Source organism: Chrysemys picta, chromosome 10 (assembly GCF_011386835.1).
Source record: "Chrysemys picta bellii isolate R12L10 chromosome 10, ASM1138683v2, whole genome shotgun sequence".
Classification (NCBI taxonomy): domain Eukaryota; kingdom Metazoa; phylum Chordata; order Testudines; family Emydidae; genus Chrysemys; species Chrysemys picta.
The window spans coordinates 35,199,568-35,226,073 of NC_088800.1; the positions used below are offsets into that span (position 1 = coordinate 35,199,568).

The window sequence follows — 26,506 nt, forward strand, 5'->3', positions numbered from 1 at the left end:
AAGCCGGGGTAGTCAATAGGCAGACTGCAGGCCAAATCCGGACCGCCAGAAGCTTTTGAACAGACCCAGAAATCTTTTTATTTATCATTATAATTAATTTTTAATATTATTTTCTCTGGAGTCTGGATCTTGACCAAGAAATTTGGACTTTGACAAAAAATAATTGGCTACCCCTGCTGTAAGACCTTGCTGTAAACTATTATTTGCATCTTTGTAATTTTTCAGTAGCATTAACAGTTAGGGAGATAGATAATTGTGCTGCAAATGCTGATACTTACTTCTACAAAAATGTCAAATGTACATTCAGAGCATAGCATGATAGATGGCCCCAGAGTACATAGGATGTAATTCCCTCAATGGAATCTGCTGGTGTCGCCAGCCACAAAAGTGCAGCCTGCAGTTTATGAATGGCAGCAGCAGAGCCCACTGAGTGACTTACAACCAACCATTCACTAATTCTGGGGGCAAATATTTTCATGTTGGGCTATGGAAAGCAAGAAGGGGATGCAGGAAGACTGACAAAGGAATTCAAAGATGATGATGCTCTGAGACTAAAGCTTCAGGTTTGAGAGGTTACTGCAATGCACATTTATCACATCAATTATTTAAGGGTAAATAAACCTGTAAGATTACAAGTGTATAATTCTGCTCTTTATATTGCACATGCTTCATAGAGGGTATATTTATTATGAATAGGGTTGCCAACTTTATAACGGCACAAAACAGAACACCCTAGCCCTGCCCCTTCTCCAAGGCCCTGCCCCCTTCTCCACCCCTTCCCAGAAGCCCTGCCCCCACTCACTACATTCCCCCTCCCTTGGTGGCTCGCTCTCCCCCACCCTCACTCACTCTCACTGGACTGGAGCAGGGGCTTGGGGTGTGGGAGGGGGCTCCAGGCTGGGAGGTAGGGCTAAGGGATTTGGAGTGCGGGAGGCGGCTGCATGTTGAGGCAGGGGGTTGGATTGCAGGAGGGGTTGAGGGCTCTGGGATAGGGCCGGGAATGAGGGTTCAGGGTGTGGGACGGGGCTCTGGGCTGGGGGTGCAGGTTCTGGGCTAGAGATGAGGGATCTAGGGTGCGGGAGGGGGCTCCAGGTTTAGGAAGGCTCAGGGCTGTGGCAGAGGGTTGGGGTTCAGGGGTGTGTAAGGGCTCTGGGCTGGGGTTGCAGTACCTGAAGTGGGGCCGGGAATGAGGGGTTTGAGGTGCAGAAAGGGGCTCCAGGTTTGGGGGGACTCAGGGCTGGGGGTTGGGATGCAGGGGGGTGAGTGCTCTGGGCTGGGGATAGGCTCTGGATGAGGGCTTTGGGGTGCAGGAGAGGGCTCCAGGTTTAGGGGGGCTCAGGGCTGGGGCAGGGGGTTGGGGTGCAGGAGGGGGTATGGGCTCCAGAGTGGGGCCAGTGATGAGGGCTTTGGGGTGCAAGAGGGGGCTCTGGGTTTGGGGGGAGCTCAGGGCTGGGGCAGGGGCTTACCTCGGGCTGCTCCCGGTCAGTGGCGCAGCGGGGCTAAGGCAGGCTGCCTGCCTGTCCTGACACGTTGCGCGTGCCCCAGAAGCAGCCAGCAAGTCCAACACTAGTAGGCAGGGGAGGCAGGAGGCTCCATGCACTGCTCTTGCCCGCCACAGGTCCCGCCCCTCAGCTCCCATTGGCCGGTTCCTGGCCAATGGGAGCGTGGAGCCAGTGCTCAGGGTGGGGGCAGTGCCCCATGGCCCCCCTTCCTAGGAGCTGGACCTGCTGGCCGCTTCTGGGACGCAGCGCGGTGCCAGGACAGGTAGGGTCTAGCCTGCCTTAATGGTGCTGACCGGAGCTACCAGGGTCCCTTACGAGCAGGTGTTCTGTTCGAAAACCAGACACCTGGTCACCCTAATGAAGCTGATGTCAGTTCTTAATTAGAGGATTCTAAGAATAAAAAATAACCAGGCAAATATTATGGTAGAAAATGTGCATGCTTTTAATTCATTAAGTGAGGCACAATTGCAGTCAACGGATCAACTCCAAATGAATCATAACTTCAACACAGTGTGGTTTTGGAGTGATTATTTAAAAGCTAATATGTAGGGGAAAGATTTATTCTACAGTAGTATAAGGCAGAACGGCCTAGTGAGTAGGGATCAAGAGTGGGAATTAGGACATCTGGATTCTAGTCTTTGCTGCGCTACTAGCTGCTGGGACTTTGGACAAGTCACTCTGGCTGAGATCCTCAAAGGTAGATAGGTGCCTGACTCCCATTGAAATCAATGGGAATTAAGCAACTAAGGGTACGTCTATACTTACCTCCGGGTCCGGCGGTAAGCAATCGATCTTCTGGGTTCGATTTATCGCGTCTTGTCTAGACGTGATAAATCGATCCCAGAAGTGCTCGCCATCAACGCCGGTACTCCTGCTCTGCGAGAGGAGTACGCGGAGTCGACGGGGGAGCCTGCCTGCTGCGTCTAGACCCACGGTAAGTTCGAACTAAGGTACTTTGACTTCCGCTACGTTATTCACGTAGCTGAAGTTGCGTATCTTAGTTCGAAGTGGGGGGTTAGTGTGGACCAGGCCTAAATGCCTTTGAGGTCTGGGCCTCTGTCTCTGCTCTCCCACTCTTTGTGTGTCTGGTTGTTGGGGCTGACCGCAAGTTACCTTGGGCTGTTGTTACAGAATGGTTTTGGGGCAGGAGCTAGTAGTGAACTGGCTTTGACTGGCTGGGCTGGTATGCGGCCACTGGACTGAATAAACAAGTGAAGAGATAAGCGAGGCCCAAGACTGTGAAGTGTGGGAATAGAAAACAGCAGCGTTTCCTGCCAGAGCCTGCTTGTGGGTGAATATGCACCCCCCCCCCCCCTTAAAAGGAGGTGAAGATTAAAAACAGCTATGTGAATTGCTTTAGATGAACAATCTCACCTGTGGACCCTGGCCTTGTGAGTGCCCAGGAATTCCCCATGCTGGAGCAGCGCCTGCTACGAGCCCGCAAGGACAAGGCTAGAGGGTCCGGGACTGTCCGTAGCAGAAGAGGCGTAAGCGTTGATGCTTGCTTGCTGGAAAGCATGTATTTAGTAATGCATGAAGGCTGGGAAGCTTATTATACTTTGGCAATAAAACCGGTTATACTTATGCACCTGGTGTGGCTTCATTAAGTATATCCGAGTTCCCCTCCCACCCCCTTTGGCTCGACACTGGTTTATTTAGATTATAAACTCTAAGGAAGAGACAGTCCCTGCTCCAATGTGTTTCTATGGCACTTAGCACAATGGGACCTCAAAGTGCTACTGTAATACAACTAATAATCATGTATGCAGGACCTGAAGAAGAGCTCTGTGTATCTCAAAAGCTTTTCTCTCTCTCACCAACAGAAGTTGGTCCAGTAAAAGACACTACCTCATTCATCTTATCTAACTAATAATCGTGCAAAATGGTTATATCAAATCCAATTACTCCAGAAGAGAATGACAAACTGAGGCAAAAAGTAACAAGAACCTGATCCTTCACCTACTGAAACCAAAGGGGAGTTTTGCCACTGATTTTAATGTGAACAGGGTCAGGCCCTTAAAAGTTAAATATATATTTTATTTAAATTCCAAAAGCAGCCTCCAGAAACAAGAAATATTTGATGCAGCAACACTTGCATCTGTTTTAAAAAAATTTAAAAAGATTTATTCCAGAGGTTTTACTTTGGAAAATTCCTAATTATTTTTTACAGTATGTCAAAATTTATATTGTACTGCACTGAGGCAAAGAAGATTTTGCCAAGACACAATCAGGGAATCACATAATGAATTAACCGGAGTCTGCCCAAAGTGAGTGGGTACAGGTTCTTGCCACCACCACTGTCCATTAGTGATTTTTTTCATAACTATAATAATTCAGTCATTTTTCTTGGGATTCCAGTAGGGTTTTAAGATTTGATCATCAAATGTTCTACAAATGTAATCAGTTACTGTACAGATAAAAATATGTCCCTAGGATTATCATTGAGCTGTTGTGAGATTGAAATTGATTTTATCGTTCTAAATCAATATGGCCCAGGTTCAGTGTGGTATTCAAGCACTTGCTTTAAACGCATGCATGGTCCCATTGAAGTCAACTGTGTTACTCACAGGTTTAAAGTTATGTACATACTTAAGTACCTTGCTGAACTGGGGTCTATATTTGCAAACAAATTTTAAAAACTGACCATCAAAATGCCAGCTAGATCAATATTGATGATGGTAGCTGTTAAGTGGGCATTTGATTCATCTCAGAAAAAACACACAAGCTGGATTGGAAGACTAAGAATGTGCAATGCAGGCTTTAACATTTAGATTACCTAAATCTGTAGCAAGATAATTTACAGTAGTAAAGCCAAAACTGCTTTTTATTCATTGTTTTTTGGTAAAGTTTTGCCTTTAAAATCTGCTGTCAGAATGTCACGTAAGAACACTTAAGATTTTGATGTTGTTATTTTGAATGACTACAGCTGCAATTTGAGGCAGAAGCTGATGGACAGTTAAAGTAATTTAGTATGGTATATGTTCAATGGCGATATGAAATGTGAGATCAGGACCTTGGTTTGCCTCCTATGAGTCCCATTGAAGTCAATGAGTCTAATTAGGGTGACCGGGTGTCCGGTGTTCCGGTCGAAAAGGGACCCTGGCGGCTCTGGTCAGTACTACCGACTGGGCCGTTAAAAATCAGGTCTGGCTCCTAAGCGGGGGGGGGCCACTGGGAGCTGGGGTGGTGGTGCCTGCAGGTGAGAGCAGCGCACGCTGCTGAGCCTCCTCCCTTTCTCCCCCACCGAGGAGCCAGACCTGCTGGACGCTTCTGGGGCACAGCACGGAGCAAGGACAGGCAGGCAGCCTGTCTTAGCCCCGCTGCACCACTGATCGGGAGCCATCCAAGGTAAGCCCATGCCCCAACCCTCTGCCCCAGCCCTGAGCCCCCCCAACATGGAGCCCCCTCCTGTACCCCAAATTCCATATCCCCAGCCCCACCCCAGAGCCAGCACCCCCAGCCCAGAGCCCGTACCCCCTCCTGAACCCCAAACCCCTCACCCCTCCCACACCCCAACCCCCTGCATCAACCCACAGCCCCCCCCCCACATTCTGAATCCTTCGGCCCCACCCCCAAGCACGCCAAACCTCTCATCCCCAGCTCCACCCCAGAGTTAGTACCCCCAGCCGGAGTCCTCACCCCCTCCCGCACCCCAACTTCCTACCCCAACCCCTCACCCCCTCCCACACCCTGAATCACTCATTTCTGGCCTCACCCCAGAGCCCACACCCCCATTTAGAGCCCTCACCCTCACCCTCTCCCGCACCCCAACACCCTGCCCCAGCCCAGTGAAAGGGAGTGAGGGTGGGAAAGAGTGAGCCACCGAAGGAGGGGGAATGTAGTGAGTGGGGAGCAGTGTCTCGGGGAAGGGGCGGGACAGGGGTGGGGCCTCAGGGAAGGGGCAGGGCTAAAGTGTTCGGTTTTGTGCTAATAGAAAGTTGGCAACCCTAGAGGCTATTCATGTGTGTAACATCAGGGCCCAAGGACAAAATTGTGATCCTCTTTCTCATGTTGGATAGTAGTTTCCATTATGGATAGTCCCATTGATTTCAACAGGACTGCTTGTGGAGTAAGGAGCCACCTAATGTGAGTGAGGGTAGCACTATCTAGCCCCCCATGATTAGATTTTATTTTCTTTACGTACCCTACTTATGATTGGGTTAAGTAGAGTTTTTAAAAATCATTAAATGTAACTTTCTGACCTGTTTTTACTTTATAAATGGTGTTTCTTGGTAGGCCATAAAAGTACTTTGTTTCAGATCAGTACCTCGCTGTTATCAATTGATCTTTTAACCCTATAGTGACCAATGTTTTTACAAAGGAGGACATGTGCGATGTGAAATAGTCTGAGCTAAAAGCTAACATTAGCCAATGGCTCAGCTGTTTATTATTATTATTACTATTTAGCATATACGGTAAAAGCTGTTTTATCTGGCACTTCACCAACCGGAAAGCTCTATAAACGGTCATTTCTGATCTTCATTGAGATTCCAGTTTATAGTCCAGTTGGCATGGGGCCTGCAGGGGGTTGGGGCCTGGGAGGAGGTGTTGGGCATGGGTTCTGGGAGGGAGATTGGGTGTGAGGGGGACTCAGGGCAGGGGGTTGGGGCGTGGGAGGGGGTGCAGGGTGCTGGATCTGGGTGCTGCTCATCTAAGGCGACTCTCCGCAAGGGGCGACCTGTTCAGGCTGCTCCTAGGCGGCGGCGCAGCAAGCAGCTCTGTGTGCTGCCCCTGCCCCACCCCAAGCACTAGCTCTGCAGCTCCCACTGGCTGGGAACCATGACCAATGGAAGCTGCAGGGGAGGGGCCAGTGGGCGGAGGCAGTGCGCAAAGCCACTTAGCTGCGCCTCCACTTAGGAGCAGCCAGGACTGGTCGCCAATTGTGGTGAGCTGCCTGAGGTGAGTACCCCCGAGATTCGGCACCCCACTCCCCCTACCGTTCCCCAACCCCAGCCCCACACCCCCTCCCGCACCCAAACTCCCTCCCAAGCAATCAGTGTTCGCTGGAACATCTTGTGGCATTCTCGTGACATGTCCGAAAAGTGTAAGATGGCGTCTGCGGACAATGGCCCCAATACTCTGTAGACCGGACTGCATTACAAATTAAGTCATTCCACTTTATGCCCAACATAGGACATTGGCATTTTGTGTGGAAAGCCTCCAGCTTTGCCCAGTCTGAGCAGTATAGTCTATGTTTTGCAACTGTACAACAGTATGGAGAGGATACAACTCGAATAGATCCTGAACCTTGTTGTCGTGCTATGATGATGTTGATTCCATATTCGCTGTAAACAACCCATGGCAGATACTGTGATGCTAATCCGATGGAGAACATCCATGTGACAACTGGAGGAACCGGTGAGTATAGAATCCAAATAGCAAAAGCCGGAGACTGCTTCGACAGTTTCATTATTCAAAGAGATTGGAGTCATAGGTGGACCTGGTCCTAGAATTTTCAGCTTTGTCTTTGACCATGAAACATGGAGGCCAACCTTAGCTGACTTTTCTTCCATTTGCTGGGATGCCTCGTAAAACCTGTCGGGGATCTGTACTAGAAGAACAATGTCATCAGCATAGTCAAGGTCTGAGAGTGAGAGATCAATGATCTTAACGTTTATGGGCCTGATGGAATGCTGCATTATGAAATCCATTGCCTGACAAAAGAGTGCAGAGGCCAAAACCCAGCTTTGCCTAACACCAGATATTGATTTACAAGGTGCCGACATCTGATTCCCCCGACGTACACGGGCAGTGGTTCCATTGTGCAGCTCGCTAATCAAGTCCAGCAGAATGGTTGGGATACTCACGCCCTTTAAAGCCTTCCAAAATGCAACTCAGTCAACTGAATCAAACACAACCTTAGGATTGACATACAGTACATGTGGGGGCTTCTTGAACTCATGGTGTATCTCTGACAACAAGCAGAGGGCCTAAATGCCATCTAATGTGGACTTGTTCCTCGTAAAGCCTGACTGTTGGGAATGACTCTTCCAATGTAGCAAGGGCTCCAAATGCACCAGTAGAACATGCGCAAACACCTTCCCTGGCACAGACAACAAGGTGATTGGCCCGTAGCTCTTACATTCACTGCATGGTTCCTTGCCCTTATAAAGTGAGATGACAATACTGTCCTTCCAGGCAGTTGGCAACGTTCCAGTTCTCCACACCAGGCAAAAGATGGCCAGAAGTGATTCAGCTACATGGTCAATAGCACATTTTAGCAGCTCTGGATGTCATCAGCACTGACTGCGCATCCATTTTTCAGTTTGCAGATGGCATGGGCTTCTCTTCATCCAACGTTGGTGCATCAGTACAAATGTCTGGGTCCAAAACCACAGTGCTGCCAAATCATCCAGCTCTGAACAAGCGGCAGCTGGAGGGTGGTTCAGGGCGCTGTGATAATGTTCCACCCAGTGTGAGAGGATGTCGTCATCCAATTTACATGGATGGCATTGGCTGTTCTTCAGGATGGCATTCGTAGAAACTATCTCTTGCCTGCTGAGGTTGTGGATTGTGCAGAATGCTGGTTTTAAGCCTCATCTGACTAAGCCAAATTCAGCATCATCCGCCACTTGGTTATAATATGCCTCAGGATTGCAGAGTGCCAGGGTGTTGAACTTTCGCTTCAGCTGATTATGAGAGCGCTTATCACCATGCTGGCGGGCTGAGGCCTTCAATTTAATTGTCTGGAAGGCCTCCTCTGATAGCCATGGTCGGCATGCTGGGCGTCTATAGCCGATCATCTGCTCAGTGGATTAGTGGAGGATGGAAGTAAACAGAGACCAGGCAACCTCAACATCATCTGGCAGGTCGGCTAGAGCTGAGAATCTATTGCTGACATCAATTCAAAACCTGTTGGCTAAACCTGGCACACAGAGAAGTGCCTCGATGTCAAATTTCTTAATCATTGCAGAGAGCTTACTTGCTTGTCAGAGTGTCAATGCCATGCGGACAACCACTAGTTGTTGGTCTGTATTTGCAGCACACTTTGCACCATGATATACTCTACAGGAGGTGAAGAGACGCCTGTCATGTATGATGATGTGGTCCAATTTCTTCTGAGTGACGCCATCATGAGAGATCCATGACATCCAGCGTATGCGTTGCTGCTTGAACCATGACCCAGAATGGAAAGATTCTGAGAAGCGCAGAATGTGAGCAAGTGGCAAGAGTTACCAGTGAACCATAGTAGCCAATGATCTGTTCAAGCCTAATTTACAGGGAGCCAGTAACTGCATTTAGGTCACCCAGGTATAGATTGAGGCCAGTATATGGTCTTGACACTGCTTTATTATATTTCTTTATTACTTTGAATTGCTTTATGTTTCTTTATTCAGTAGATTATAATCCTTATTTTATTTTCTTGTTTCCCCTGTGGCAAAATAATATTGCAACTAGAAGTGATACCATTTGTTTATTTTACAAAAGAGTTGATCTGTTCAGGGGTTTGCCATTGGACTTTTCCTCTCTAGGGGCCTGATTCAAAGTCCATTGAACTCAGAGAAGATACACCCACTACATTCTATGGGCTTTGGCTCAGAGCCATAGACATTGAGTTCAAGTCTAGTTCTGGCTAGCCTTAATCAAAAACCAGGGGTGAAAGTAAAATTGAAAACTTACCGGTACAGTGGTGGCTACGCCCCGCTCCTGCCCCCGCCCCTCGGTTGGCAGCCTGGCGGGGGGGCAAAAGGGGCAGCGACAATAAAGCGCTGCTGTGACAGCGCTTTAAGCAGGGTCCTTATGCCGCGGCAGTACTTTAAAGTAAGACGGGAGGGGCTGGTACTGGTGGCCACTTTTTACCGGTATGCCATACCGGCCCGTACCACCTTACTTTCACCCCTGTCAAAAGCTAACAGTTGTTCCTCATATGTGTAATGAGTTGGAAGTTGCAGCTTAGTTCTTAGCAAGCAGGAACCCATATCCAGAGGTGGAAGTAAGCCGGTACGCCCCGGTATGGCATACCGGTAAGAGCTGGTGAGCCATACCGGGGGGATCAGCTTCTCTTGGCGGCAATTTAAAGGGCCTGGGGCTCCCAGCAGATTGCCACCAGATCCCTGCTGCCGGAGCCCTAGGGAAGCGGCGGCAGGGCTCGGGCGGCGATTTAAAGGGCCTGGGGCACCTGACGCAGCTACCGCCCCGGGCCCTTTAAATCGTCCCCGGAGCCCTGGGGTATCGGTGACAGGGCTCCGGCAGCTATTTAAAGGATCCAGGGCTGCAGCAGCTGCTACCGAGCCCTTAAAATAGCCGCCAGAGACCCACCGCCACCTCCCCAGGACTCCAGCAGCAGGGCTCCGAGGATGATTTAAAGGGTCCAGGGCTCCAGTAACCGCTACCACCCCGGGCCCTTTAAATCGTCCCTGGAGCCTGCCAGAGCCCTGGGGTAGCGGTGGCGGGCTCTGGCGGCGATTTAAAGGGCCAGGGACTCAACCACCGGTACCGCCCCGGGCCCTTTAACTTGCCGCCAGAGCACCACCGTCACTACCCCAGGGCTCCGGCAGCAGGGCTCTGGGAACAATTTAAAGGGCCCGGGGTGGTAGCAGCAGCCAGAGCCCTGGGTCCTTTAAATCACTACCCGAGCTGCCGGCTGCCCCTGCTACTCCAGGGCTCTGGCAGCGCAGCTTGGGTGGCGATTTAAAGGGCTTGGGGCTCCCACTGCCGCTACCCTCCGGGGCCCTTTAAATGGCCACCCGAGCCCCGCTGCTGGAGCCCTGGGGTAGCAGCGGTGGGGCTCTGGCGGTGATTTAAAGGGCCAGGGGCTCCCGGCTGCCGCTACTGCAGCGGAGCCCCAGGCCCTTTAAAACTCTGCCAGAGGCCGGGGCTCATAGCTCCGGGGGTGATTTAAAGGCCCCGGGGCTCCCAGCTGCTGCTACCACAGCCCCAGCCCCGGGCCCTTTAAACCCTGATTTAAAGCGCCCGGGAATTTAAAGGCCCCGCCTCTTCTGGTAGAGGCCATGCCCCTCCTAAGGACTCTCGGAGTACCGGTAAGTCCTTAAATTACTTTCACCCCTACCCACATCACAACTGGAACTTGGAAGTGTCAGCCTCAAGGCCAATGACACAAGAAAGAACCACCCTCCCACCACAGCTGTGATCCCCCAAACTGAGGGCTGACACGGATTAGCTGTATGGTGAAAGAAACCTTACAATGGTGTTGCCTGAGCTTGACATGCCCAGTCCATAGACATAAGACTTTGATTGCCAGGTTGTCAATGTGGCAGCTTTCGCAAGCATAATCTTGACTAAGGCTCCAGTCCATCAAAACACTTAAATATATACTTACCTTTTAAATGTGTGTGTGTGTGTGTGTGTGTGTGTGTGTGTATATATATATATATATATATATATATATATAGTCTGACTCCAGTGAAGACACCAGGACTCCTCACATGCTTATTTTAGGGCATCTCTACACATGGAGTTATTCTGGAATAGCTATTCCAGAATAACTCCATGTGTGGACACTCTTATTCCAGACTAAGAGTGCCCTTTTCCAAATTATCTGTGGGTACATCTACACTACAGGGGGGAGTCGATTTAAGATACACAAATTCAGCTACGTGAATAGCGTAGCTGAATTCGACGTATCGCAGCCGACTTACCCCGCTGTGAGGACGGCGGCAAAATCGACTTCTGCGGCTTTCTGTCGACGGCGCTTACTCCCACCTCCGCTGGTGGAGTAAGAGCGTCGATTCAGGGATCGACTGTCGCGTCCCAACGGGACGCGATAAATCGATCCCCGAGAGGTCGATTTCTACCCGCCGATTCAGGCGGGTAGTGTAGACCTAGCCTCAGAAAGTGGAAGTGTTCTGGAATAGCTATTCTGCTTTAAATTCAAACCCTACCTTCTTCTGGAAGAGCTTGCATGTGTAGACAACTGCCCACAAATGGTCTGAATGAAATCATGGGGGTACCCACAAAGTCATGTCAGGTACGTACTACTCAGTGTGAGTATGGGTGACAAAATCTGGCCCTTAGACACAGAGAATGGGATTTTCAAAGCAACCAGGGGTTTCATTTGAATGGAAATTGAGTGTTCACTGCCCCTTAGGAAGCTTTTAAAAGCTCAATCTTAAAATACACTTTGTTAGAGAAATGTTTCTTTTCTATTGACTAATGTTTACTCTTTTCTCCTTGAGACCTTACTTCTATTTTGCATTTGTATGTTAAAACCATTTCACTAACCTGAGCATAGGGCAATGGCAGTAGAAAGCAGAAAGCCCTGGTAGGATTAATTTTCCTATTAGTATATAGTTTTTAATTGACATGAAGTTCTGCTGGGAAACCAATCTGTGCAAAAGCCCATTTCCTTTAAATTTCCAAAGCTTTTCAATGTGCTTATGATCATTTAAAGAACTGTCAACTGGTGCACTACACTAAGGGAATAAAGGCTGCCAAATGATAGGAGAAGGTATTAGGAGATTTGTAGCTTTGTAGAATTGTGATGGTTAATTTGCCTCCATCTTTCACTAAAATAAGAGATGGAAAGGTTTAAATATGATCAAGTCTCACTACATAGCTCTCTTACAAACAGTTTCAGTCAAATATTCATCTCCAGACTTATAAAAACTTCTTCTTAAAACACATTATACAGTGTAATGACACAGGGATCATCTTGTGGATGACTGAACCCAAAATTTCTGGATCTAAAAGCAAGAGCTAAACGACCAACTCCTTAAGCATATATGGTATAGTTCTATTGAAGTACCATGTATAAAAAGGCAATACCTCAGTTGCCAAGGAGTCATTCAGATGCCACTGTGATGAGTATGGTACAAATGCCTAGGCCCTAGACAGATAGAGGAGGGGGGGAAAAGCTACCTAATTCCAATTACCAAAAGTGCAAAATAAGAATTGATCAAGTTGCAAAGTCCATTTTAAACGTTTTTACAACATTTCATGAGTAATGTTCTTAATCCACAATCCTGATGTTGCTGAGGTGAGTTCTCTCTTTTATAAAGACCATCTGTGAGTTACATGCACACAGGTGCATATCAAGAGTACTCTAATCTATATGCACCATAGACTATAAGGAATTGGTCTGTTAGCTCAAATGGTCGAGGCTCTTCTATGTAGATCTGGAACTCCTAGGCTCAATGGATTTGGTATCCTAGCTCTCTTAGGCCCCTTTGAAATTCCCGTCCATTGTTTCCAAACAATGGAAAGTCCATATTTTAAAAAGCTGTGGGCCCAGTGCTCCATGCTCCCCTTCCTCCAGCACAACAGAGACATCTTTGAAGAATTTCAACGGTGGAAAGGGGGCAGGTGAGTCAGCAGGTCTCCAGCCTATTCTCCACTTCCCCAAACCTACACAGCATAGCATGTAAGTTACTGCAACCATGGGGCCACTGCCAAGTACATGACAGAAAAGCTGCATAACTTACTGCATACTCTTGGTCACACCTTGCCCCACTTATGCTGATGTAAATCTTCAGCTTCAATGGAATTACTCTGGAGTATGCAGGGAGTTATGCGGCTTCTTCCTCATCCCTGTGGAACACTCCACATGGCTCCTGTGGTTCAGGGATCTAGGGTCAGCAGGAAGCCAGAGTGAAGAGTGGGAGAACACAATGCAGTGTGGAAGAAAGAATTCTCTGTGTGGATGCCCCAGGGCTATAGTGGTGTTCCCAAAATCCATACAGATCTAGAGGATCCAAACACTGATCCCCTGAATCTGCCCTCAGAGAAGAATGGAAAGGAAGCTCTGGGGTAGGTATCATAGAAGTCCTTTACCCACAGATGGGAATAACCAGCACAGGGAATTTGGCTTTTTGCTTGAGTAAACTGGAAGCTGCAATTAATTTACCCAAGTTGGGATATTCAAAGGAAAAGGCTGAAACTCCATCTTAGGCTAAATCTTGTTTGCCTTACTCATGCAGATAGCCCTGCTACTCTCAATGAGACTGCTTGTGTGAGATAAGCAGGATAGGGTCTCCTGCTCCTTCACTCATGCTCCCATCAATGTGCAATAACTGATGCTCCAGAGAAGGCAAATAAGCAACAAAACACTTTGCCTATCTATTTGCACAGTGTATGTGAGTAATACATACTTTTTTTTTTTTTTTTTACAATTTTTACAATATTCCTTCCTGACCCAGGAGGTGATTAGCTGATGTCCTGAAGCATGAGATTCAAGTGCCCGCATCTTAACATACATAAAAACATATGTTATTACTGGTCATAAAATTATCCAGCCCTTTTAAAAATCCAGTGACTTTAATTAATTTTATGACCTCCTGCAGAAGAGAAATTCCATAGGCTAACTCAACCCATTGTGCCTAGCTACTGCAAGGGTCTGAGATAAATTTCCTGATGTTATGAAAGGTATGGGCTGCAAATTCTAGATGAAGTGTAATGAATTAAGGATGGCATTTCAGCTCTAACATTTGCCAGCTTGTGCCAAGATGTTAATGTTAATTACATTCAGGTCTTGTTTTGTTTTACTGCAGCTGGGCTCTGCTCTGTGTTCACTTTTATTGGTAGTAGGAATACAGACATTAGGTGTTTTACAGATCTCTGACTTCCCTCTCTGAAGCATGTTGAGCATTGCTATAAACATAGCCATGGTTAAGCTTGCTCAGGCTACAGAATATACTGGAATGACCGATGGCAGGTTGGGGTGAGATCAGCAACTAAGTGAGGTTAAATGAGCCTTCCCCGTGTGCTGCTTGTGATCACTATATGAACATGACAAAGCACACGTCTGTGACATTATGAAAAGGAGGAATCCAGTCAGGATATTGGATCAGTGTGTGAATGTATTTATTCTCATATTGTATTATGAAACTATCCTGACTTCACCATGGGAGAGCTGTTTTAAGGTGAGAAGTAACAGGCAAAGTATAGAAGAGCATTGCCATTTGCCTACTTCAGTATTTGTTAAATATTAAGAAATCTGAGAATGTCCCCATCTGGGGTTGTTCTAAATAAATCTAGTTTCTGAAATTATGCACTCCATTTTAAAGCTTGATCCAAAGCTCACTGAGGCCAGTGAAAAGACTATTGACTTTAGATCAGGTCCTGGGTCAGGAGGAGAGAAGCTGAATGTTGCAATGTTATTAACCCTTTGTGGAAGAAAACAGAGCAGCCGGCCCTCTATACCTCTCAGGATGGTTATACAGCTCCCCCTTTTCTCTGCTTTCTCCTATTTTACATTTTGTCATCTTTTATTCTCTTGGATTTGTGCAAGATGCCAGCTAGTGTGGGCAGCTCCCCACTCTGCTTCAGGCATCTCTGCAGTGTGCTGAGATGTTGTGAATGGAGATGGGGAAAGACTTTAGTGGGCAGAGAAAAATGCAACTGAGGTGACACGCTGTATTCAAAAAGATGTCAAAAAACTGTCACTTCTGGAGAGTGCTGCTCCCAAAATGCAGATCTCTCTCTGTCAGGGGGAGAAGGAATATCTCCACCCAGTAGTGTGAGCAAACCTAGGGCAACCATATCTAACGGATTAAAATTGAAACACCTCTCTACATCTTTGAAGAGCAGTGAGTGCAGTACACAGTTGTTAGGAGACATTAAACTGACCTGTATACATTTCCTTGCCACTGAAGGGATCAGGGACATGAAGTGCAAGTGTGTCTGATTGATACAATCTCTTCTTTAAAACCTGCTCAATGCAAGGATCACTCTAAAACCTCCCATTTATCACTGTGGTCACAAACTTTAATCTCTGTTTCCTGGCCTTCCACGTCTGGGATTTGATTCCTCTTCTCGGTGGAGGGGGAAGAGTTCTTTTTGCACCGGGATAGGGAACTGGATTTATATGCATGCAGAAACCCACACTAATTGTCTAATTAACAGGTATAAGAGGTGAGGGAGAGTGACAGTAAAGTATAAACATGTCCCTATAAGCTAAGTTGGATCATACATCAAAAACCAGAGCGGCACATTCAGATCACCCCCTTCTCCTTAATGCAGAATTAGGAATCTTACCTGATAGGCATCTAGCTGTTCATCAGTAAATATCGTTTGCTTATTACCCATCTTAAATGAGGAATTCTCCCTTTGTGCAAATGCATCACATAAGAAGTTGCAAGAGTCCTCAGTACTGTAGGCATTTAGAGCATATACACTTCGTGATCGTGCTGAAGAAATCCCCAAGCCCGCATTGAACTGCACTTGCCTGCACCTGTCCGGCTAGCAAGAAGCAATGAAGTCGTTTCTGGGAACCTTGGCAAAGGCTGGTTTTTGATGTGCTAGGAGGGAGAAGGTTAAAATCCCAGGCAGGTGTCACCCAGAAATGGTGGTGCCATCGTCCTTTCCCCTGTGTTTTCCTCGAGCACAATACAGGGCTTGTGTGGCGTGAAAACTGATGAGGAGCATCCAGTGTCAGAAGGAAACCAGCTCTCTGCTGCCCCGATCTCTGTCTCTCCGCGGCACTCCCTCTCTGTAACTTCCCGGTGTAAGAGTAGCTCTGCACCACTAGGTGTCGACGATAACCCATTTATATTCCGCAGGAGGGCAGCAAGAGAGGCTGGCTGGGTTGCTCCAGTCCATCAGGGACAGGACCCAAGTGTGGATTTTTATTGCGGGGAAATGCTGCCATGCGCTGGGTTCAGCTAAAAGTCAATGGAAATACAGGAACAAGGTGTAATGAGGAATATGAGGGGCTGCAGGCAACATGCTCAGTGTGCTAAGAACAATAACCGGAGATAAAAAAATAATTTTGGCCATCTTACTGTACGTGGAATGGGCTTCTGGACAAACTACAACTAGCTTGTCTGAGACTGCGGCTGAAAAATGACCCTCTGGACACTCCAGCAGAATGGGATCCACTCCCCCTCCTTCTTCTCCCCGACACAAACTCTCTGTCAGAGACGATAATCCAGCCTGCTTCAGAACAATCTTAACTGAATGAAGACTGCATAGAGATAATGTGGGTGAGGCAATATTTTTTATTGGACCAATTTCTGTTGGTGAGAGAGACACGTTTTACAGTTTCTTCCTGAAGAAGCGCTCTGTGTAAGCTGGAAAGCGTCTCTCTCTCACCAACAGAAGTTGGTCCAATGAAAAATATATCTAATATCCTGGAACCTACACAGCTACACCACCACTGCATACAATAATGTATATAGACAGGCAGCAATGCCTAGTGGTTAGAACAAGGCATCAGGGCTGACCCTAGACCAAATGGTGCCCCCTCCATTTGTTAAACTTTTGGATACCTTACTTCTGTTGCATTTGTAGTGCATTTCATGACTTTGATGCACGATCTGCATGCATGATTTATCCCTGTCATATAAGATGATAAATTTGCACACAAATTGTGCATCAAAGTCATAAAACAAAAACAGCACCCCGACCCCAATGCCTCCAAAGCCTGGAACCTCAGGCAGTTGCCTGGGTCACTTGCCCCTAAATCTGGCCCTGCAAAGCACTAAGGGAACCAAGGTATCTGAAGTCAGATTCTCCCCCCCCACTACAAATCCCAGTCTATCCCTGGTTCGGGGTATGACCTGTGGCACATCATCTATGCTCATAGGACATTTGGCAGCCAGGAAAGCTATCAGAGCTGCTCTAATCTGTTCTGGAAGGGGACGGCATTGCAAAGTATGTTGCATCCCCTACAGTCTCTGAGCCAGGCTCAGTACCAGCACAACACAGAGAAAATCAGGGCTTTGATGGATAGCAAACAGAATTTCTCGGTCTGGTGGCCTTATGTGAAATACTGTAAATTAGTGGTCACTCCCTAATGGACACCAGTTCATAGAAAAAAGGCATCACAACCACTGGCAGTGATAGCAGAAGCCAAGGACTGAATTCATTATGGAGGCTGAACCCTTTTCTTACCCTTGCAGATGTTCCCTCCAGATCATGGTTGAAATACACTGGTTAGGCCAGGAGTGAGCAAACTTTTTGGCCTGAGGGCCACATCTGGGAATAGAAATTGTATGTTGGGCCATGAATGCTCACAAAATTGGGGTTGGGGTGCGGGGGGGGGGGTGAGGGCCCTAGTTGGGGGAGAGGGCTCTGAGGTGGGGCCAGAAATCAGGAGTTCAAGGTGCAGGAGGGGACTGAGGGGGAGGTGTGGGGGCGGGGTGAGTGCTCCAGCTGGGGTGGGGTTGGGGATGAGGAGTTTGGGCAGTAGGAGGGTGCTCGGGGCTGGGATTGAGGGGTTTGGAGGGTGGGAGGGGGATCAGGGTTGGGGCAGAGGGTTGGGGTGCAGGGAGAGGCTCAGGAGTGCAGTCTCTGGGTGGCGCTTACCTCAAGCAGCTCCTGGAAGCAGCAGCATGTCCCTTTTCTGGCACGACCAGGTGGCTATGCACGCTGCCCCAGCTGCAGGCACCACCCTTGCAGCTCCCATTGGCTGCAGTTCCCTGGGAGCTGCAGGGGCGGTACGTGGGGCAGGGGATGTGTGCAGAGCAGAGCCTCCTGGCTGCCCCTAAGCGTAGGAGCCAGAGGGGGGCCATGCCACTGCTTCCAGGAGCCGTGTGGAGCAGCCCCCGACCCTGCTCCCCAGCTGAAGTGCAGGAGCAGGACAAGCCCCAGATCCCGCTCCCCAGCAGGAGCTCGAGAGCTGGCTTAAAATGGGTGGCGGGCCAGATCCGGCCTGCGGGCCATAGTTTGCCCACCCCTAGGTTAGGCAGTGGGGAGTAGCTTGCACAGATACTTCCTTTACTGCATTTATTTTATTGGTTAATATAAAACCTCAGTCTCCAAGGCTATTAATCCAGCACCTATTAATCCAGCACTATATTTAACAGATAGTGGTGACAGCACATTGCATATCATGAGGTCTGTCTTCATGGGTCCAATATTAACAATGTTCCTGACCTGGAGCCCTCCTAGGGCTCTTCCCCTCCCTGTAGAGACCCATTTACCCAGGCCTGATAGCTGGGCTGGGTGCTGGAAATAAGATTTGCCTTGGTAATAACAACTGGAAATGGGAAACAATCTATAATAGTAGCATTAAAAGTAAATGTATCAAATCTGTAGTAAACAAGCTCTGGGAGTTCCTGAACCATATGATGTTCCAAGGCAGACAATTAATTCAGATCATGATGAGTAGGAATGCAAGACTAGATTCACTGGAATACAGTATCAGTCTATTGCAGTGCTCTAAAGGTATAAGACAGTACAGCATTTTTACAAGTTAATGGTTTGAGTTTAGCAGATGGCAATGCTAAATGTATTAATGAGAACCAAACAATAGTGGCAGACATCTGAATTTTAATACTGAAAACATAGCAGTCTAATGATCAAACAAAATATAGTTGAGTTGTTTGAAAATATTTAAAGGAAGAAGCTAGAATAACATGACCTATTCCCTGACCTAGTGTAAGTGCTGAGTTAAGTGCTGCAGAGATCTGGCATGTGATAAAGACCCACTAGAAAATCAGAGGGTTGAACCTGCTGCATCTGGTATATGGCAAAACTGACCTTCATTGTTCTGACTGCAAATTATTTTTATTTCTTCAAGGTGCAATGAGATCAAGTCCTTCTTTCCCCAAAAAATCACCAGTATCAACAAGAAATGGCAAGAACAAAGATTGCAAAATACATTGTCGGGGTGGCCCAGCTTTAAGCCACATCAGTAAACTGAAGTCGTGGGTGCTCAGCATTTCTGAAAAGCAGGCCCTAAGAGACTCTAGCTGCCTCAAGCCGGGCATCCAAAAATTAGGGCATCCAAATTTGGTGGATACTTCTGAAAATCTGGGTCTTAATTTAATCAATCTCTGTACCTCAGGTTTCCCCTTCTATAAAATGGGAAAAATGATACTTACCCACCTTTATAAAGATCTTTGAGAACTATGGATGTGTAAGCAGAGTCAGGCTGAGCTCTACCCTGACATCTGGTGGTGAATTATGGCGAGTGTGGAAAAGAACTCCAGGGGCTGATCTTGTTTGCATAGGCACACCCACTCGCCTGGCATGAAACAACAGCAACTCAAAGTGGTTACTTTGGCTGGTGTGGGATCCCCAGTTTTCTCTGTTATTGGGGCAGGAAGAATAAAGTTTTGTTACCCTGATTCTGTGAATCAAGGCCAGTGAAACTGTTGTATGACAGAAGGACTGAGTGAATCCTTCACCATTACCTAAGTAGCACTTGCTTGACAAGGGGCATGGGTTACAAAACCCAGTGAAGGGAGAGAGGATGGGATAGGTATTTGTATCTGGTGGTATGGGCCCCTCTCTGAGGGGTTGAAACACCAATTGCACTACCTCCTCTCTCCACTGTTGAATATCAGAGCTAACTTTGATTCCATTAGAAGTCTAGTTACAGACTGCTGAGCTGAATTCACTTTGGGCCAATGGTGCACTAGCACCGGAGCTCCCCTACTATGAGCTGAAATTGCTAAGAGCTGAAATCACAAAAGAGCTGAGATCACTGAGGCTGTGTTAACTAGTGGGGGAGCCTGAAGATATATTGCTAAGCGGCTGGCGGAGCAGCTAGCAGAGTGGAGCCTTGTGGGACGGTTGGAGTGGAGCTGAGCGACTCACAGGTCGGTGAGCGGAGCGGAGTGGCTGGAGGAGCGCAGAGCGGAGCCTTGTGGGAGCAGCCCAAGGGACGGCTGAAGTGGAGCAGAGCTGGGCGGCTCACAGGTCGGTGAGCGGAGCAGAGTGGAGCAGCTGCCAGAGCAGTTCGTGGGACGGCGGGAGCAGCTCACGGGGCAGCTGGTGGAGTGGAGCAGCTCGTGGTGATGGCTGTTGCGGAACCCCATCGGCCTCGGATCACGTAAGGTGCCCCTTAACACCCTGCGTGCCCCCCCTCCCGAACTCTGGGGCTGCACTGACCAGGGTCAGAGACTTTGGGGGGTTGTTGGACTTTTGGGACTTTGGTGATCCTTGGGTTGCTGGTTTCAAGAACCCAAGGGAAAGGACACAGCCCAACTTGCTGGGGTGGGTTTTTTTGGCTCATGGTTTGTGTTATGAATCCTCTTTGTGGTGTTTTTCCAATTTAATGCTGATGTCATTTACCTCATGTTATTAAACATTTTCTGTTACACTCAGACTCCGTGCTTGCGAGAGGGGAAGTATTGCCTCCTAGAGGCGCCCAAGGGGTGGTATGTAATTGTCCCAGGTCACTGGGTGGGGGCTCGAGCCGGTTTTGCATTGTGTTATTGAAACGGAACCCCTAGATACAGAACCCGGCCCTTGTTGCTGCCAACTTAGATGGGCAGAAGGGTTACAGATGAAAGCGCTAAGTATCTCCAAGTATACCTGTTAACCTCACATCTAAACATCCTGGTTGAAGTATTAGCAAGAATAGTGTCTGTTAACACTGGTCTACAATTTTTGAGAAGTTGTCTGCTTCAGAGATAAAATGTGCTATTTATTATGTATTTTGATGTGCTGAATTCAAATATGACAATTAAAACAACTGATTGGCTACTGTTTCTAAGATATTTAAGTTTTGACATTTTATGTCTATGTATATTGTGTAGATAGTAGAGTTTTAATCATAAATTGTAAACCTAGGTCTTTTCATGTGTTTATGGTTGCTTTACATGATAATAGTTCACCTGTCCTGTTTATGTAACACTTTAAAAATCAGCAAAAGGGTTATATAAATAAAATTTATTATGAAACAAAAGGCAAAAAACTATTATGTACATAGTTTAGTCCTATTCAGTGTCTACTCGGCGCTTCTTGGCTTGTCTCTTGTATTCATTAAATGGAGCATCTCTTGTCACTGTCCAGCAATAGTCTGCAAGCATTGATGGGCTCCATTTGCCCTGATAGCGTTTCTCCATTGTTGCAATGTCCTGGTGAAATCGCTCGCCGTGCTCGTCGCTCACTGCTCAGCAGTTCGGTGGAAAAAAATCTAGATGAGAGTGCAAAAAATGTATCTTTAGTGACATGTTGCAACCAAGGCTTTTGTATGCCTTGAGGAGGTTTTCCACCAACAACCTGTAGTTGTCTGCCTTGTTGTTTCCGAGAAAATTTATTGCCACTAACTGGAAGGCTTTCCATGCCGTCTTTTCCTTGCCATGCAGTGCATGGTCAAATGCATCATCTCGAAGAAGTTCACAAATCTGAGGACCAACAAAGACACCTTCCTTTATCTTAGCTTCACTTAACCTTGGAAATTTTCCACGGAGGTACTTGAAAACTGCTTGTGTTTTGTCAGTGGCCTTGACAAAGTTCTTCATCAGACCCAGCTTGATGTGTAAGGGTGGTAACAAAATCTTCCTTGATTCAACAAGTGGTGGATGCTGAACACTTTTCCTCCCAGGCTCCAATCACTGTCGGAGTGGCCAATCTTTCTTGATGTAGTGGGAATCTCTTGCACGACTATCCCATTCGCAGAGAAAACAGCAGTACTTTGTGTATCCAGTCTGCAGACCAAGCAAGAGAGCAACAACCTTCAAATCGCCACAAAGCTGCCACTGATGTTGGTCATAGTTTATGCACCTCAAAAGTTGTTTCATGTTGTCATAGGTTTCCTTCATATGGACTGCATGACCAACTGGAATTGATGGCAAAACATTGCCATTATGCAGTAAAACAGCTTTAAGACTCGTCTTCGATGAATCAATGAACAGTCTCCACTCATCTGTATTGTGAACGATGTTGAGGGCTGCCATCACACCATCGATGTTGCTGCAGGCTACAAGATCACCTTCCATGAAGAAGAATGGGACAAGATCCTTTTGACGGTCACGGAACATGGAAACCCTAACATCACCTGCCAGGAGATTCCACTGCTGTAGTCTGGAGCCCAACAGCTCTGCCTTACTCTTGGGTAGTTCCAAATCCCTGACAAGGTCATTCAGTTCACCTTGTGTTATGAGGTGTGGTTCAGAGGAGGAGGATGGGAGAAAATGTGGGTCCTGTGACATTGATGGTTCAGGACCAGAAGTTTTATCCTCTTCCTCTTCCTCGTCTGACTCAAGTGAGAATGATTCTGGTGCATCAGCAGTCTTTCTCCGTGGGGTAATGGGCGTATAGCTGATGGAATGTTTGGATAATGCACAGTCCACTTTTTCTTCTTTGACACACCTTTCCCAACTGGAGGCACCATGCAGAAGTAACAATTGCTGGTATGATCTGTTGGCTCTCTCCAAATCATTGGCACTGCAAAAGCAATAGATTTCCTTTTCCTGTTCAACCACTGGCGAAGATTTGTTGCACAAGTGTTGCAGCATATGTGTGGGGCCCACCTCTTGTCCTGATCTCCAATTTTGCAGCCAAAATAAAGGTGATAGGCTTTCTTAACCATAGTGGTTATACTGCCCTTTTGTGATGCAAAAGTCACTTCACCACAAACATAGCAGAAGTTATCTGCACTGTTCACACAAGTACGAGGCATCTCTGTTCACTTTGGCTAAACAGAAATGTGTCCCTTTGCAAAATCAAACACTGACAAATAAGAGAGCACGACACTGTATGATTTCTAGAGCTGATATAGGGCAATTTGTTCAGCAGAGTGATGTAAGCTTCATTATGATTGCATCATCCATGACTTCTAGGAATAACATGATGCAATTCATATCATGTATGACGCAACACCAGCTTCAGATTGCATCATTCATTGTTTTGCCTAAAAAGCAAGTACTGTTCAAACCCAGTCATAGATTTATTCATAGATCCAGTCAAAGATGTATTTTAGTCATTTCTGATTTAAATTGAGATCCCTTCCCTTTATAATTCACTTATCCTCCGCCATTCCCAAGTCAAGGGTTGTATATACTGACCCAATAGCATATCTTGAAAACTAGAGCCAATCAACAATTTTAAGCATCATTTTCGTTCTCAGTGACCCAGAATTAGTAAAGTTTGACTACATTTATTTCAGAAGCATTTTGGCTGAAGAGCAGTGTAATCAGACAGTGTTTTATGGAGACTGTGAAGAATTTGTTAGGTGCAACTTGCCAAATGATAATGTCTGTTCTCCACATGGTCTCATTCAGAGGTCTGTATTATGCTTGTAAACTAGTACTAGTGGGCATTTCTCACATATGTTTGGAAAAGTTGTAAAACTGGCTTTGGTTGAGAATTATATTTTGAGGATAAATAGAAACCAATATAGCCAACTCTGAGCTTCTATAACAGGAAGGAAAGGAGATCCAGGAGAGGAAGTAACTAGGAGGACAGTCATTTTGGATTTGATTCTGACCAACATGGAGGAATTGGTAGCAAATCTGAAGGTGGAAGACAATTTGGGTGAAGTGGTCATAAAATGTTAGATTTCATGATTCCAAGGAAGGGAAGGAGAGCAGCAGAATAAGGAAAATGGATTTCAAAAAGTCAGACTAACAAACTCAGAGAGCTGGCAGGTAAGATCCCATGGGAAGAAAATTTAAGGGAACAAGGAATTCAGGAGAGCTGGCAGTTTCTCAAAATGAGAATATTAAAGGCATAACTGCAAACTATTCTGATGCGAAGGAAAGATGGGACAAATAGTAAGAGGCCAATATGGCTCCATCAGGAGTTCTTTTATAACCTGAAAGTCAAAGGGGAATCCTACAAAAAATGGAAACAAGGACAAATTGCCAAGGAAGAGTACAAAAGAATAGCACAAGTGTGTAGAAACAAAATCAGAATGGCTAAGGCACAAAATGAGTTACACCTAGCAAGGGACATAAAAGGCAGTTAAGAGACTCTTTAAATACATTAGGAGAAAAGAAAAACAAAGGAAAGTGTAGGTCCTCTACTTAGCAGGGAAGGAGAGCTAATAACTGATGACATCAAGAAAGCTGAGGAGTTTAATGCCTATGTTCTTATTTTGCTTCAGCTTTCACTAATAACATTAACAATGACTAGATACTCAACACAATGAATATCAATAACAAGGGGGAAGGAATTCAAGCCAAGATAGGGAAAGAACAGGTTAAAAACTATTTAGATAACTTAGATGTACTCGAGTTGGCAGGGTCTGATGAAATTCATCCTAGAGTACTTCCTTAATTAGCTAAAAACAATCTCAGAACCCCTACCAGTTATCTTTGAGAACTCCTGGAAGGAGGATGAAGCCCCAGAAGACTGGCAAAGAGCAAACATAATACCTATCTTTAAAAAGGGTAGGAAAGAGGACCCTCAGAATTATAGACCAGTCATCTTAACTTCAATACCCGGAAAGATACTGGAACAAATTATTAATCAATTTGTAGGCATCTGGAGTAGAATAGAGCTACAAAGACTAGCCAGTATGGATCTGTCAAGAACAAATCATGCCATACTGACCTAATTTCCTTCCTTGACAGGATTACTGGCCTAATGAATAGGGAGGAAGCAGTAAATGTTATATATCTTGTTTTTGACAGTCCCACATGGCATTCTCATAAGCAAACCATGGAAATGTGGTCTAGATGAAATTACTATAAGGTGGGTGCACAACTGATTGAAAGATAGTACTTAAAAAGTAGTTATCAATGGTTCACTGTTAAACAGGGAGGGTAGATCTAGTGTGGTCCTGTCCTGGCTCTAGTACTATTCAATATTTTCATTAATGACTTGGATAATGAGTGGAGAGTAGGCTTATAAAATCTGCAGATGACACCAAACTGGGAGAGCTTTGGAGGACAGGATTAGAATTCAAAACAACATTGAGAAATTGGAGAATTGGTCTGAACTCAACAAGATGAAATTCAAGTGCAAGTGCAAAGTACTTCACTTAGGAAGGAAAAATCAAATGTACAACTAGAAAATGGGGAATTAATGGCTAGGTGGTAGTACTGCTGAAAATGATCTGGGGATTATAGTGGATCACAAAGGGAATATGAGTCAACCATGTGATGCAGCTACAAAAAAGGCTGATATCATCATAAGAGTGTTGATTGTAAATCACAGAAGGTAATTGATTTTTGTTTCATTTCCCCCCCAAAAGGTTAGTAGTGATTACATATCTAACACAGTGAATGCCAGTGAAAATGAGGTAGGATCTGAAGCTAAAATAGGGAAAGAACAAATTAACAATTACTTAGACAAGTTAGATGTCTTTAAGTCAGCATGGCCTGATGAAATACATCCTAGAATATTCAAGGAGCTGACTGAGGAGATATCTGAGCCATTAGCAATTATCTTTGAAAACTCATGGAAGATGGGAGCGATTCCAGAGGATTGGAAGAGGGCAAATATAGTGCCAATCTATAAAAAAGGGAGAATAAGGACAACCTGGGGAACTGCAGATCAGTCAGCTTAACTTCAGTACCTGGAGAGATAATGGAGCAAATAATCAAGCAATCAGTTTCCAAACACTTTTAGAAGGTAATAAGGTGATAAGTAACAGTCAGCATGGATTTGTCAAGAACCAATCATGTCAAACCAACTTAATAGCTTTCTCTGACAGTATAACAAGCCTTGTGGTTAGGAGGAAGTCATAGATGTGGTATATCTTGACTTTAGTAAGGCTTTTGATACTGTCTCCCATGATCGTCTCATAAACAAATTAGGGAAATATAACTTAGATGGAACTACTATAAAGTGGATGCACAACTGATTGGAAAACCATTCCCAGAGAGTAGTTATCAGTGGTTCATAGTCAAGCTGGAATCATAAGGGGTCCCACAGGGATCAGTCCTGGTCTAGTTCTGTGCAATATCTTAATCAATGATTTAGATAATGACAAAGAGTAAACTTATAAAGTTTGCAGATGATGCCAAACTGGGAGGGGTTGTAAGTGCTTTGGAGGATAGAATTAAAATTCACCATGATCTGGAGAAACTGAAGAAATTGTCTGAAGTAAACAGGAAGAAATTCAATAAGGACAAATACAAAGTACTCCACTTAGGAAGGATCAATTGCACACATTCAAAATGGAAAATGACTGCCTAGGAAGGAGTATTGCAGAAAGGGATCTGAGAGTTATAGTGGATCACAAGCTAAATGAGAGTCAACAGTGTAACACTGTTGCAAAAAAAGTGAACATAATTCTGGAATGTATTAGCAGGAGTGTTGTAAGCAAGACACAAGCAGTAAGTCTTCCACTTTTCTCAGCTGGAATATTGTGTCCAGTTCTGGGCACCATATTTCAGGAAAGGTGTAGACAAATTGGAGAAAATCCAGAGAAGAGCAACAAAAATGATTAAAGGTCTAAAAAACATGACCAATGAGGAAAGGTT

The 26,506-nt window shown here is 46.1% G+C and overlaps 1 protein-coding gene across 1 annotated transcript in view; it reads right to left on the minus strand.

Annotated features, from left to right (window-relative positions):
• The window catches only part of CIB2 (calcium and integrin binding family member 2), a 117,271-nt gene extending 101,224 nt beyond the window's left edge, over positions 1–16,047 (minus strand). Inside the window, exon 1 of the mRNA XM_005294487.4 lies at positions 15,435–16,047. Coding sequence (XP_005294544.1) covers positions 15,435–15,485 — 51 coding nt within the window. The 5' untranslated portion in view covers positions 15,486–16,047. The remainder of the gene's footprint in view (positions 1–15,434) is intronic.
• Positions 16,048–26,506: the final 10,459 nt, after the last annotated feature.